This window comes from Lynx canadensis, chromosome D4, assembly GCF_007474595.2.
Source record: "Lynx canadensis isolate LIC74 chromosome D4, mLynCan4.pri.v2, whole genome shotgun sequence".
Taxonomy (NCBI): Eukaryota; Metazoa; Chordata; class Mammalia; order Carnivora; family Felidae; genus Lynx; species Lynx canadensis.
Genome location: NC_044315.2, coordinates 44,235,432 through 44,249,926, shown reverse-complemented (window position 1 = coordinate 44,249,926; position 14,495 = coordinate 44,235,432). Strand labels below are relative to the sequence as shown.

At 40.8% G+C, this 14,495-nt stretch overlaps 1 protein-coding gene across 1 annotated transcript in view; it reads left to right on the top strand.

Moving 5' to 3' along the window:
• The first annotated feature begins 3,302 nt into the window (after positions 1–3,302).
• Positions 3,303–14,495, top strand: part of SLC24A2 (solute carrier family 24 member 2) — a 241,672-nt gene continuing 230,479 nt past the window's right edge. The window contains 2 exon segments of the mRNA XM_032595657.1: positions 3,303–4,139; positions 4,141–4,374. Of these exon segments, the coding sequence (XP_032451548.1) occupies positions 3,444–4,139; positions 4,141–4,374 (930 nt within the window). The 5' untranslated portion in view covers positions 3,303–3,443.

Below are 14,495 nucleotides of genomic sequence, written 5' to 3'. Positions count from 1 at the left end.
CTCCACACTGGATGTGGAGCCTACTTAGAAAAATAAAATAAAAATAAAGTAAAATGATGGCACACGAAAAAGAGGGATAGATGAAACACGGTTGGCCATGATTTGCCAACTGTTTAAGCTGGGTGATGGCCACATGTTGGTTCATTACACTATTCTCTTACAATTGCACGTGTCTGAAATTTCCAAATAAAAAGTAAAGATTTTAAAAGTTCAGCCTATGACTTCCAAAATAGGACCCTGAAAATCCTTAGCAAGGCAGTAGTCTTAAATGCCTGGTTTTGATGGGAGAAAAAGGAATTTGTAAGTTCCCGAGGCTTCTCTGGACTTATCAAGCGTAAGTGTACAGGCCTGAGTATAGGATTTTAGTCAAATCAGAGGTAGTGAGCTTTCTAGATAGGAGGACCATCCCCCAGTCTCAGGAAGGCATGAAACCTTTCTCTAAGAAAACAGGAGGAGCATGGAGGGTGAGGAGTAGCAAACGGTGAGGTGAAAGCCCCAAAGGTTTTCCTTGGGGGACCTCTGGACAGTTTTGGTGGTGGTCACAGGGCTGGCTAAAAAGGGGCTTCCCTCAGTAACCTGTTCGTCTCACCTTCTTCCACTCTGTAGCCCAGATTCTTGCCTCTAATCCCCAAAAAGTCGGGCTCAATTACTTGTGGTCCAGGTAATCTTGCTTTCCAAACAGGGCAGGAAAGAGCACTGGGCAGGGAGTCCAGATGCCAGCATTTCAAACCCTGTGACTCAAAATAACACTGTGTCGTGGGTCTCGATTTCATCACCCATTAATGAAAAGTCAGTCTGTAAGACCCAAGACCTTCAGGGTCTCAACCTTCCAAACCCTAGACTTCAGGAACCTGGGCCTGAACACACAGCCCTGCAGGCCTTTATGCCTTTTCACTGCCCGTCTTTTCCACCATTATACACTACATGGCCTCCTAAAGAAATATGTGACTGCTGTCACTTTTGCAGATAATTGGGAGAGGAGGCGCCCTGCATAGATAACCCCAAAGTTGGCAGCACTTTCAGGCTTTGGGAATCAGGCGCGTCACCGACCTGTGCGATTTCTCCTCTCTGTCCTTGCTCGCCGGCAAATACTGACCCCGTCCCACTGCGGAGAAATCTCCTAAGAGACGGCCGCCGGCGTAGCCTCTGCGCCCGGGAGGCGTGGGGCGGAGGGCGCGGGAGCTGAGCGCGCTGCGGCCACGCTCCCCGCGCAGAGACGAGAGGGAGGGGCCGGCGGGGGCCGGGCAGCACCAGAGGCGGCGCGCGGCGCTCGCTGAGGCTCAGTCTCCTCCCGAGCCCAGCCCTGGCCGGCGAGAGCGGAGGCGAGCGCGAGCCGGAGCCGGAGACCGGGCCTCGGACCAGGGAGGCGGAGGGCCAGAGAAGGCAGCGGACCGGAGCGGAGGGTCGCGCTCGGGCCCCCCCCCCCCCCGCCGCGTTCGCGTTCTCCTGGCGGTTCCGGTAAGTGCGGGCGACCGAGTCCCCGCCAGTGTCCAGGTTCGGTGGCCGCAGTGGTCGGTTGTCCCCGGATCCGGTTGCGCGCATCCCGCTGCAGCATCGCAGGCTCACAGGTGGTTCCGCGGTGGACGTGGGTGCCCACAGGCCCCGCAAGGAGTTAGCTAACTCTCTCCGCTCCGGGGCGCAGTTTCCGAGCCCCTGCTTTCCCCACGCCGACTGCCCTCGCTTCCGCCTTGGAGGTGGTGGCGCGGCGGGGCAGGGGCCTGCCGTCGGGGTAGACTTAGAGAGGGACGCTCCCCTTCCCCAACCCACCCCTAACGATTCGGGGAGATGCGGGCCAAGCGCCTTCCCAAGCTCTATCCCCGCTCGCTAGCTGGGTGCCTGTCCTTTAGTTTTATTTTCCTGTTAGCCCACCAGGGAAAGTTTGGGACCACAAAAGGCAAGTTGGGGCGCGGCTGGGGGTGCACTTCCCCGGCGGAGGCAGCTTCCTTGGGGCGAAGCGGCTGGCTTGCAGGTGGAGCCGGCTCGCTGGAGCTGATCCTGCACCCTGAGAGTCGAGTCTGTCCCTGCCCTGTTGGTGGCCCTGGCCAGGCATTGTGACAATCCCGGAGCGCTGTGAGTCGCTTAATCTTTGGTGCTAAGCGTCGACATCTGCAGCCAGCCAGCCGAGAATCTCTGTGATGGGTAGCAGCATCTTAGCCTGGTTTGACTTGTGTTCTTGCTCTGCTCTGCAAACCTGAGCTCCAGCTAATCTCAGTGTTTAACTGGCGTGTGTTTAATTAGCTTATTTACACCTGAGATGATCTCAGCGAGCCTGTAAAATGAAATCGTTGATATAGAAAGCAGCAACAACAGTGTTGTTAAAGAAAAAATGTAAATGGGAACCTTCAGAATATCCTCTGTCATGTCTAGATATTTTACCCATCTCTGTGGGATAATGAAAACTGCTTGGATATCTAACCTACTAGAAGACTCAGTGTTGGGGCTATTTTGGCAGATTTGTGGACAGAGGCATTGCTGCAACTTGCATATTGTTTATGAAATACACATTCAGTCTCTAAAAATAGCCTACTTATTAGGAGTTATTTGTTTTCCTATGTTGTCTCTTTTACATGACTAAAGGTTGTTTTTAAAAATAAGCTTTAGCTGACAATAATATAATAAAGACGTTTAGGGAAGACAGTTTGTGTCACCAGAACATTCTTCTGTAAACTTAAATTTTTAAAGGGTCATTTTTCTGCATCAGACCTAGGAGAGGCTTTTCATGAAAAATAAGATGCTGAAATCCTTATGTGTACAGGAAAAGAGGGACTATCTCCTCCGACACTCCGTGCTTTCAAATGATAGATTAAATCAGAAAAGTGTGCCTTTAACTGGAATTATGTAATTGGACTAAAAGAAAACATAATGAATAATTATTGGTTGTCGAGTACTTAGTTCTAAAAGAAGTGTTATATCTCGGAGAGGTTATTTGTTACATGATTAAAGGTGGGATAAACTGATAGATTTCCATCTATAAATTTTTTATATTTAACACACATCCACATAGGTTAACACTGGATTTACTAAAATGTTTGAGTTTATGAATACATGATCGTAAGTGCTCACCGTGTGCCACGTCTTATTCTACGTGCCTCCCCCTCAAAGCAATCCTTGGTGGGAGGTGCTATAATTGTTCTTATTTCTGAGATAGGGAAACTGAGGCACAGAGAAGTTAAGTAAATTACCCAAGGTCAAACACAGGACAGGACTTCATCGTACTTGCAGAGCTCTTTTTGTAGAAGAGACCTATGATTTTGTGATTTACTTATCCTTGTTTTAATTTTTATTTAAGCATAAATGTCGAAAATATTTCCTGCGAAGCATAAGATTCTCTGATTGTGAACGTGCCCCACACGCACCGTTGACTATAAAGTGAAGAAAAGTATGAGAGAGCCATCTGGTTAAGTCTCCACTTTGAAGACCACCACATCCCCAGAAGACCCAGGATGGATCTGCACCAAAGCACTGCCATCACTTTCCTTGAGAAATGGTGTTTGGATAAGTCGCTGTCTGGCTACAGGAGACATTATAGTGTCAGGAAAAAACTGAAGTTGATTCGAATCGTAGGCCTTTTCCTGGGCCTAGTAGCCATTAGCACTGTCTCGTTTTCAATCAGTGCCTTTTCTGAGACAGAGACCAAGAATACGGAAGAGGCCGTTGGCGCAAGTGGCCCTAAGGTAGCACACGGTTACCGTCAAAGAACTCTCTTAGATTTGAATGACAAGATTCTGGATTATACTCCACAGCCACCTCTTTCTCAGGAAGGCAAATCCGAGAATACAACAGATCATGCCCAAGGAGACTACCCAAGAGACATCTTTTCCCTGGAGGAGCGAAGGAAAGGCGCCATCGTTCTTCATGTCATTGGAATGATCTACATGTTCATAGCTTTAGCCATCGTCTGTGATGAGTTCTTTGTTCCTTCTTTAACTGTCATCACTGAGAAATTGGGCATCTCTGATGATGTGGCTGGAGCCACCTTTATGGCTGCTGGGGGCTCGGCCCCAGAACTTTTTACATCTCTCATAGGGGTATTTATTGCTCACAGCAATGTTGGCATAGGCACAATCGTGGGCTCAGCAGTGTTCAATATCCTTTTTGTTATTGGCATGTGTGCTCTGTTTTCTAGAGAAATCTTAAACCCTGACATGGTGGCCGCTGTTTCGGGATGTGTCCTTCTACATCGTTGACTTGATCATGCTGATCATATTTTTCCTGGATAATGTGATCATGTGGTGGGAAAGCTTGCTTCTCTTAACAGCTTATTTTGGCTATGTGGTTTTCATGAAATTCAACGTCCAAGTAGAAAGATGGGTGAAGCAAATGATAAATCGCAATAAAGTCGTCAAAGTGACAGCACCAGAGGCCCAAGCAAAGGTTGGTGGTGGTGGTTGTTTATTTAATATTCTGAACCATTGTTTTGGAGATCTACCACTTTTTTAATGTGATGATGTTTTAGGCTATAGACGATAGCAGAGTGCTTTCTGCAGTTCTGTGGTAACCAGACTGATGGCAGGGGGAAAACGTATTTTTGGGATATTTTTGTAGATACCTTCTAAATTCTCAAGCTACTTGCTTCAGAGTAAAACATTTATAAATATAGGTTATGTAAGTGTCCCAGTGTGGACTCAGCAGTTATTTACCTCTGAAAGTAGGCACGATGATTTTTGTGAGTAATTTAATTTTCATGGGAAAGTATGTGTATGTAGCCTAGAAAATTGCAGGTATTTTTTTTTCAAGTAGGCACATGAAAATGATCAAGAACCATCTCTTTGAAGACATTTAAGGAAGAAAGTCTGTGTAACCAGTGCTGTGCCTTTAGGTCAACAGCAGGGCCCAGAAGGACTGGTTATTAGCGTGGTCATAGCTGTTTTTCTTGATCCACACAATAATCTTCAGATCACTTGACCAGAAGCTGGTCAGGATCCATGAAACGGAGTCATTGCCAAGCCCTGCTGCCTCCATAGCTTGATGGCCCATTTTACATGCTATGATAAACATGACCCAAAATAATTTTACAGTGGAGTTTGAGGGAGTTTTAATGATAACAGTGGCCATCCTTCCATGCGGGTGGTGAGCAAACTGGTATAGGGCTGAGAATAAGTTGATCTACAAAAATGTGAACTAATTTTTTTAAAATAATGGGTAAGCAACATCAATACAATTTTATGTTAAGTATAGTAATGAAGTTTTGATTTATATCCTAACATTGGAATGTTGTCTCTGAATGTGATTTTAAACAGAAAACCAAAATACATATGCAGATTTTTCATACTAGCATCTGGGGAAATTCTCGTGTATGCAAAAAACAGATGTTGACTGGAGGGTGAGATATTTTGTCCCAAATGAAAAAAATATTCATTTGATATAATTTCTTTATGTTCAGGTTGGATGACCATCCATCATGTTCTGTAGCAGCCAGACATTTAAGCAAAGTGCAGTAAAAAACAAAAACAAACAAACAAACAAAAAAACCCACTATTCATGTCCCTGTGTATTACATGTAAAAGAAAAATGTTTTCTACTGTATTTTTCTGACATTTCACTTAGTGTATAGTTGTTTGTTAGCAACTGTAGTAAAAGAAAAAAAAACATTTAGCAGTAGACATGGCAAGTAAGCATTCAGATGTGAGAACTGAGTACATATCCTTGAGGGCATCATTGGACCCCTCTCCCTGCTCTAATTTTGTAGCCAGAGGATGATCTCTCAAGCCGGACTGCTCATTTGAGCAGTTTGCATTAATAATCTATGTGTTTATTCCAGTTAGAGTACTGAACAATTGCCAAGGGAAAGGCATATTTTTTAGAGGCAAGGAAATGATTTGGTGTCTTATAAATATCCTGGGCACATCAAGGGTAAAAAGTCTTTTCGAGGGCTCGGTGGATTTGTGTTTTGTTACACAACAGTGGAACTTCATTAACTTAATCACAGATTCTGCTGAAGGTTATATTGACAACATTTATGAAAAAGGAACTTGCACTTGCAGAGCAATCCAGTAGTGTATTTAAGATCGCAGGGGGGGGGGGCGCCTGGGTGGCGCAGTCGGTTAAGCGTCCGACTTCAGCCAGGTCACGATCTCGCGGTCCGTGAGTTCGAGCCCCGCGTCGGGCTCTGGGCTGACGGCTCGGAGCCTGGAGCCTGTTTCCGATTCTGTGTCTCCCTCTCTCTCTGCCCCTCCCCCGTTCATGCTCTGTCTCTCTCTGTCCCAAAAATAAATAAACGTTGAAAAAAAAAAAAAATTTAAAAAAAAAAAAAAAAAAGATCGCAGGGGGATTTTGTATTCTGATTGGAGGAGGAGCTGGTTCTCTGCATTGGGAGAACTTTTAAATACAGTTTACAGGCAGTATTTAATCTATTGTAAACCACTCATTAAAGTAGCTCTGGCAGTATCTTTACCTACTATAGTAGGTGACTGTCTTGTCATCTTTATGATATTTAAAATTCAGCAACTTAGGCTGACATTCCTTAACAGCTGTTATTCAAATCCGTAATTTTGTGCTATTCTTAATCTTGTGCATTTTTTAAAAGAAAGCAGATTATGTTCATGTCTATTTCTCCTGCTTCTGATTTCCCCCCAAAATGTGTTCATTGTATTATTTCCCCTTTTTGCACTATATAGCTTTAATTTATTCCTTTTAATCACTATTACTTCTTTTGGCATTCAGTAACTAAATTGAACTATAAATTATCATGGGAATAGGATTTTTCTTTAAACATAGCTATGTCTTGTTTGGTGTTCCTCAAAAATGCTAGAACACATGTTTAGGTGGAACAGTGTGTATTGATGTGTGATTTCCTTCTGGAAATTTCACTTTGCCAATTTCACTTTGGAAGTATTGTTGGATTTTTTTTTTCAGCAGTTGGTCTGTGTCCTGTGCCTGATTTCAGAATCTTATGGAGGCTTTGCTGCCCAAGCATTGAACATAACGTGTCCCAAAGAATGATGAGTCCTTGAGTGTGGTTATCTAGTTTTCTTTTTGCAGAGTTGTTTTCTGACTGCATATCCCAACTATCCTACAGAAGTCAGTGCTTCTGATAACATCAGAACACTCAGAAAAGAGACGCTAAATCAAACGCAATTCCAATGAGGTCTTCATAGAAAGGAATGTGATGTAAAAGAATTTAGGAAGCAAAATAGTGAGCATGTGTTCATGGTCTTATTTGTACAATTATCGAGCAGGGGAGTTTGAGAAACTAGAGGAAACATATTTTAGATATTCTTGTACAAATCATCAGTGCTTCTGGCTAAAAAATCAAGTCTGCTGGGCTCTTTGTGTTAAACTGTTTTGGAAACTACTTGTTTCATAGACAAGTTGAAGTTTTGATTTATATCCTACCATTGGAATGTTGTTCAAATCCTAATTTGGTTCCATTATTGATAATGTGTGCCATGGAGGCAACTGTGAAGCGTGGAAAAAATGTGAACTGGCATATTTTTTCATAGTGACAGTAATAGTTTCTCATCTCATTTAATTTTTACACCCTGTGTGTGGTTTTTTTAATTTGTTATTACTATTATTTCTTTTAGGGATAATGTTATCCTTTTTTAAAAAGTTGTGTAGTATTATGACAGGGTAAATAGACCTGGGGCATTGACTCAGAGAAAAAAAAAAGGTTTTGACCCCAGTGTGTAATCAGGCCTGTGATCTTAGAGAAGTTACATTAACTCTCCTAGCCTCAGTTTCCTAAATTGGACATGAAAATAACAATGCCTACTTCATGAAATTGGGAAAATTCTTAAATGAAGAAATGAATGCTAAGCAGCTAACAGAGTCCTTGGCAGACGTGGGTTGTTCATTAAATGTTAGTTCCTTTCCTTTTGCTTTCTGTTCTTAAAAGTGAATCAAAATAAGGTACTTTTTAATGTTTATTTATTTATTTGGGGTGGGGGGGCAGAGAGAGAGAGGGAGAAAGAGAATCCCAAGCAGAATCCCAGTGCAGAGCCCTATGTGGGACTTGAACCCAGGAACCATGAGATCATGACCTGAGCCGAAATCAAGAGTCGGATGCTTAACCTACTGAGCCCCATAAATTATTTTAAATTTAAGAATTTGACATTTTTGAAGACTGGAATTCACGCAGGTCATTGTCTCCCTTAGGGGCGTATAATATTTGTCATAGTGTGATATTTGTAAGCCGTAGCTTACATATGGTGGACAATGCAGGTCAGGTATTATCATAAACTCCAAGAAAATCTCCAAATTTGTTTATTGTCCTGAAATTTTGTTGTGGGATTTTGCTTGAAATAAGTAGGCCGTTATGGGGTTATCTCTGCTTAGCAGAGATTTTTGTTTTAAAGGTACTCTTATTTATAAATGATTAGGACTCTCTTCTAAAAAACACTCCATAGCTGGTCAGGAATGACTTTGATTCCTGCAAGATGTAAAGCAGTGGAGTCTCAGGGCATCCAGAGCATTTTGCTGTGCTCCTGGCCTGGCTGCTGAGGTCCCTTGATCTGTTCTGGTGCTAGGCTGTCATTGGCCTAGAAAGCAGCTGTCCATGGTACTTAGCTTCTTCTTAGACTTGGCATTATAATCTGACAGCAACTCAGCCCAGTTCTAATGAAGGGAATGGTCTAAATAAAGATGCTTAAAGCTGGGTAGTTGAAGAGTAGGCTATTTAGTAATTTAGGTGTGCTTTGATCCTGAAAAGTGGTTTGTAAATAGAGTTTTTACAGTTCCAATTGTTATTAATGTTCATGAGAAAAAGGGAATTGAAACCATATTATAAATCTTCCTCACAAGGTGAAGTATTTCTTTTAAGGTGCTAAACCATGAATAGTTTGATCAATACAAATGTGTAGGTCCAAGCTTACTTACAGCACAGAAGATGTTATATATTCAACCTTTGTTTCCCCTCCACACCTCGTAAATAAGTTAGTAAAATTAATGTGCAAACTTTAAGGAAGGAAAGGTAAGATCATCCTTATAATAAATAATAGGATAGTATTACTTGGTAGACTTGGAAACTCTCTGTTCTTCTCACAAGAAAGAAAATTTAGGCATTAAAATTCTTAACTGGCTTAGATGTCTGTGGATGTAGTATGTTTATCTGGGGATACAGCATGGTGCTCTTTTCCTTGTTTTGTTTCCTTCTACTTATATAAAAAGCAAACCCTTCAGTGACTGCATGTGATTCAGAGAGTGAACAGGCATTTCAACACACCCAGAAAGCTCAGCAGATTTTAGTGCATAGAATTCAGATTGCCTTTGGCTTTTCATCCTTGCTGCTGTGATTTCTTCAGCAACAGAAGACCTAAAGTTTGTGTTGAGAGCAAGGATTTATCACCACTTCCTTTCCTTCCTCCCCTCCTCCTTTGTCCCTTTCTCCTCCTACCTCCCACCACCTCTCCTCCCCTTTTCTTTCCTTTTCTGCCTGTCTCTCTCTTTTTGGTAAAACCAGATAATTTGTATTTGAACATTAACAAGGAATGGGATTGTTATGTTAAGCTGTTCTTTTGTTGTTGAGGAGGCCTGTACATCTTTAGTGGGGATTTGACTGTTTTTGTTTTTCCATTCTTTCATTTCCAACCTTCTTTGTTTTAAATAAGTCTCTAGTAAACTGAATATAGCTATATTTTATTTAATTAGTTTGACAATCATTATCTTTTAACTGGAAAATTTAGTTTATTTACATAGATTGTGATTACTGTACCATTTGGATTCTTCTCTATTATGTTACTTTATACTTTGTATTTATTCTGATCTGTTTCTTTTTATAATTTTTTCTCACCTTTTTTGGAGAAGGGGCATTGAATTTTTTTCCTAAATTTTTTCCCTTTAATTGTTTGGAATTTATATACTCCATTTCTATTTTTTTAGTGTTGCCTATGAATTTTAATGTGTATGTGATTCACAGTCCATGATTTAATAAGATCTATCTTTATGTTTTATAACAGCTTTATTGAGGTATAACCACTTTTTAACCCCTACAAATTACATATTGTCATTATACCATCAATGTTTTTAGGTTTATCCATGTTTTTACCAGCTTTTTCCCTCCTTATTCTTTTTTTTTAATCTTTATTTATTTTTGAGAGAGAGAGAGAGACAGAGTGCAAGTGGGAGAGGAACGGGGGGGGGGGGAGACACAGAAAACAAAGCAGGCTCCAGGCTCCGAGCTGTCATCACAGAACCTGATGCAGGGCTCAAACCCACAAGCTGCGAGATCATGACCTGAGCTGAAGGTGGACGCTCAACTGACTGAGCCACCCAGGTGCCCCTTCCCTCCTCATTCTTCTTCTCAGTTCAGACCTTTTTGCTATGAGTTTTTTCCTCTACTGACTTACATTCTTTATAAGTTCCTTTGCAAGAATCTACTTAAATAGTAAATGCTCTTTTTTTAAATTTGCTTACAGATTTATTTCACTTTTAATCCTGAAAGATAGTGTGGGTGGGAAATTATTTTCTCATCTTACTTTGAAAATAATATTCTACTGTCTCTGACTTCCATTTTTTTTTAAAAATGTTTACTTCTTTATTTTGAGAGAGAGAGAGAGAGAAAGAGTAGGGACCAGGGGAAGAGAGAGAATCCCAAGCAGGCTCTAAGTTGTCAGCACAGAGCCTGACTCGGGCTCAATCTCATGAACGGTGAGACCATGACTGGAGCTCATACCAAGAGTCAGACACTTAACCAACCAAGCCACCTGGGTGCCAATCTGACTTCCATTTTTGCTGTTGAAAAAGAAACAAAAAGCTGTCAGTGTAAATGTTGCTTCTTTCTAAGAAATCTGTCTTTTCTTTTTGACCATGTTTAAGATTTTCTCTTTGTTTTTGATGTTCAGCCTTTTCCTTATTCTATGTCAGGTCTTGTTTTCTCACTTACTTATCCCCTATTTGTTATTCACTAGACTTCCTGAATTTGGGAACAATTTCGACTTTACCTCCTTCATTCTTCCTACAATCTTCTAGAATTCTGATTAAATAGATATACCATCTCAACCTGTTTGCCATGTCTTATAACTACTCCTCTTTTTTATCTCTGTTCCTCATTCAGCTCATTCCTTTACATCAACCTCCTAGTTTCTAGTTTTCTCTTCAGTTTTGTCTGATCTGCTATAAAGCTCATCCATTAAGGGTTTTGTTTTTTGTTTTTTTTTTTTTTGAGAGAGAGAGAGGCAGAGTGTGTGCATGTGCATGCACACATGTGAGCTGATGAGGGGCAGAGAGAGTGGGAGAGAGAATCCTAAGCAGGTCCCATGACTAGCACAGAGCCTGATGCAGGGCTCAATCTAATGACTGTGAGATCATGACATGAGCAGAAATCAAGAGTCAGACATTTAACCAAATAAGCCACCCAAGTACCCCTCGTCCATTGAGTTTCTAATATCAATTATTATATTTTTTATTTCTAGAAGTTTTCTGTGGCTCTTTCATATCTGTCAGGTTGACTTTCATTATTTCTAGTACTTAATCATTCAATGACTTCTTTTATTCTTTAGAAATGTTAAATACATTTATATTTCATAATTGATATTCCTAGTGACCATATCTTTGTAGGTTTGATTTTGCTGTGTTATTGATTCTTGACCATGTGGAGTTGCTTTCTTATATATTTAGTGATTTTTTAAAAAAATCTTTGAGGGTGCCTGGGTGGCTCAGTTGGTTGAGCATCTAACTTTGGCACAGGTGATTATCTCCCGGTTTGTGAGTTTGAGCCCCATATCGGGCTCACTGCTGTCGGTGTAGAGCCTGCTTGGGATTCTCTCTCTCCCTCTCTCTCTGCCCCTCCCCCACTTGTACTCTGTCTCTCAAAAATAAATATACATGTTAAAAAAAAAAACAAACAACTGTGAACTCCTATTCCTTGGGGCTTTACCCTTGGGAAGTCATTGAGACCTAGGTTTTAAGTCTGTTCCTCTAGAGAGGAACAAGTGCCTGATAGCACGACCAACTTGGAACCATTCTAACCTAAGTGTTTGACTTTTTCCTACCCAGATAGTGTGAATTCAGACTCCAAACCCATGTGAGTGAGCCAGTGGTAGAAATTCTTAAGGGAGACTCTTCTCTCTTTCTCTTTTTTCAATATCACTCAAAACCAAGACCAAAATAGGCACATCCTACTCTTTCCCCTTGCTAGGCAGGGTTTTTTTTTTTCTTCCTTTCCTTTTATTCAGCCACTAGGAATGCCACCCCTTCAGCATTCCTAGCTTATTGGGAGGTGAGGTCTCTGAATTACTTCCTCCTTACTAGGCCTTTGTTTGTAGCTTCTAAAAATCTAGTCTTTAGCCACTGGGGAATGGCAGGTACTTTAAGAGCAAAGCAATACAGACTCCTCTGGATTTGTGCTTACTTGATGTTCTTGGTTCTAAGAAATCCCTGATTCCTCACTAGGATAAGTAGGTAATTTAAAAATATATTAAAATATATAATATGCAACCTTTTGGGGTATGATATACTGAGAACGGTTTCTCTGAATATTAAGTCCAGTGTATTGCCAGAAAAATATGTTTCAGACTGTGGGTTTGTCAAAAGATAATGCATGTAACAAGAGATATGGATACAAAATTTTAATCGAGTACTCTCAGAGTGTTTCATGCAGCCTAACCATTATAATAGTATGTTTTCATATCTAAATTATTGCAAATATATCACTACTATAATTTTCGTCAACAAAAATCCTACCATTGGCAAATTTTGAGTCAAATCTAGGAGGCAATTTTAACAGAAAGTTATATGGGGCCACAGTAAATTTGCCTTTTAAATAATATATTTTTTATGTTCTTTTTAAAATTTAATTTAATTTTTTAAATTTACATCTAAGTTAGTTAACATATAGTGCAACAATGATTTCAGGAGTAGATTCCTTAATGCCCCTTACCCGTTTAGCCCATCCCCCCCCCCACAACCCCTCCAGAAACCCTCTGTTTGTTCTCCATATTTAAGAGTCTCTTATGTTTTGTCTGTCCCCCTCCCTGTTTTTAATAATATTTTTTACCAAATATAGAAAGTAATATATTTATTGTACAGGATTATAAAAACACATCAAAATATAAGAAATTTAAAATAGCCTACGGGGCGCCTGGGTGGCGCAGTCGGTTAAGCGTCCGACTTCAGCCAGGTCACGATCTCGCGGTCCGGGAGTTCGAGCCCCGCGTCGGGCTCTGGGCTGATGGCTCAGAGCCTGGAGCCTGTTTCTGATTCTGTGTCTCCCTCTCTCTCTGCCCCTCCCCCGTTCATGCTCTGTCTCTCTCTGTCCCAAAAATAAATAAACGTTGAAAAAAAAAATTAAAAAATAAATAAATAAATAAATAAAATAGCCTATAAACTCTCCATTGCACCATCCAAAAATAACTCTGCACATGTTTGTGTGTGTTCTTCCAGACTTTTCTCACATGCACACATATACACACATGCATATTCACATATATTTAAGTACTAAAATAAATTGGAATGATATTCGATATACATAACTTTAAGCTTACATTGGGTATATAATGGTTTTTTTTAACTTCACTTTTTATGTCCATTTCCTCATGTCGTTAAATGTAATTGATTGTTTAGTATTACTGTAAAATGGAAAGTTTTCATATCTAAATTATTGCAAATATATCACTACTATAAAAAATGCTACAACAAATAGTACTACAAATTTCTGATTTCATAGAAGCAGAAATTCTGGATCAAAGTTTATGAGCTTTTTGTTTTTTTAATGTTTATTTTTGAGAGAGACAGAGCATGAACAAGGGAGGGCAGAAGGAGCGGGTGACACAGAATTTGAAGCAGGTTCTAGACTCTAAGCTGTCAGCACAGAGCCCAATGCAGGATTCAAACCCACGACCGTGAGGTTATGACCTGAGCTGAAGTCAGACCCCAAAGTTTATGAGCTTTTTAAAGTTTTGTCTACATTGCAACATACTTGGTAATGTTTTGGTATTATAATTTTTAGTGTTTTCACAGTGAAACAATATTGCGTTTTTAATTTGTGTTTTTTTGATTAATTGGGAGGTTGAGTCTTGAAAAGACTGAGAATTATTTTTTTTTTAATTTTCAAAAATACCTTTAGAATTTTTTTAAAGAATAACTTTTTAATGTTTACTTATTTTGAGAGAGGAATAGAGAGCATGAGTGGGAGAGGAGCAGAGAGAGAGGGAGACATAGAAGCAGGATCCAGGCTCTGAACCTGATGCAGGGCTTGAAGTCACAAACTGCGAGATCATGACCTGAGCTGAAGTCAGACGCTCAACAGACTGAGCCACCCAGGTGCCCCTAGAATTTTTTTTTAAATACTTATTTTGAGAGAGAGCGTGCACACATGCACATGTGAGCAGGAGAGAAGTAGAGAGAGAGGGAGAGAGAATCCGAGGCCGACTCCATGCTGTTAGCACAGAGCCAGCCCAGTGCAGGGACTCTATCTCACAAACCATGAGATCACGACCTGAGCCCAAATCAAGAGTCAGACGCTTAACGGATGGAGCCACCCAGGAGCCCCAAGAATTAATTTTTTTAAGTAAGTTGCCAGTTTGCTGGTGTCCTTCATGTCATTTTTAGTTTTCTGT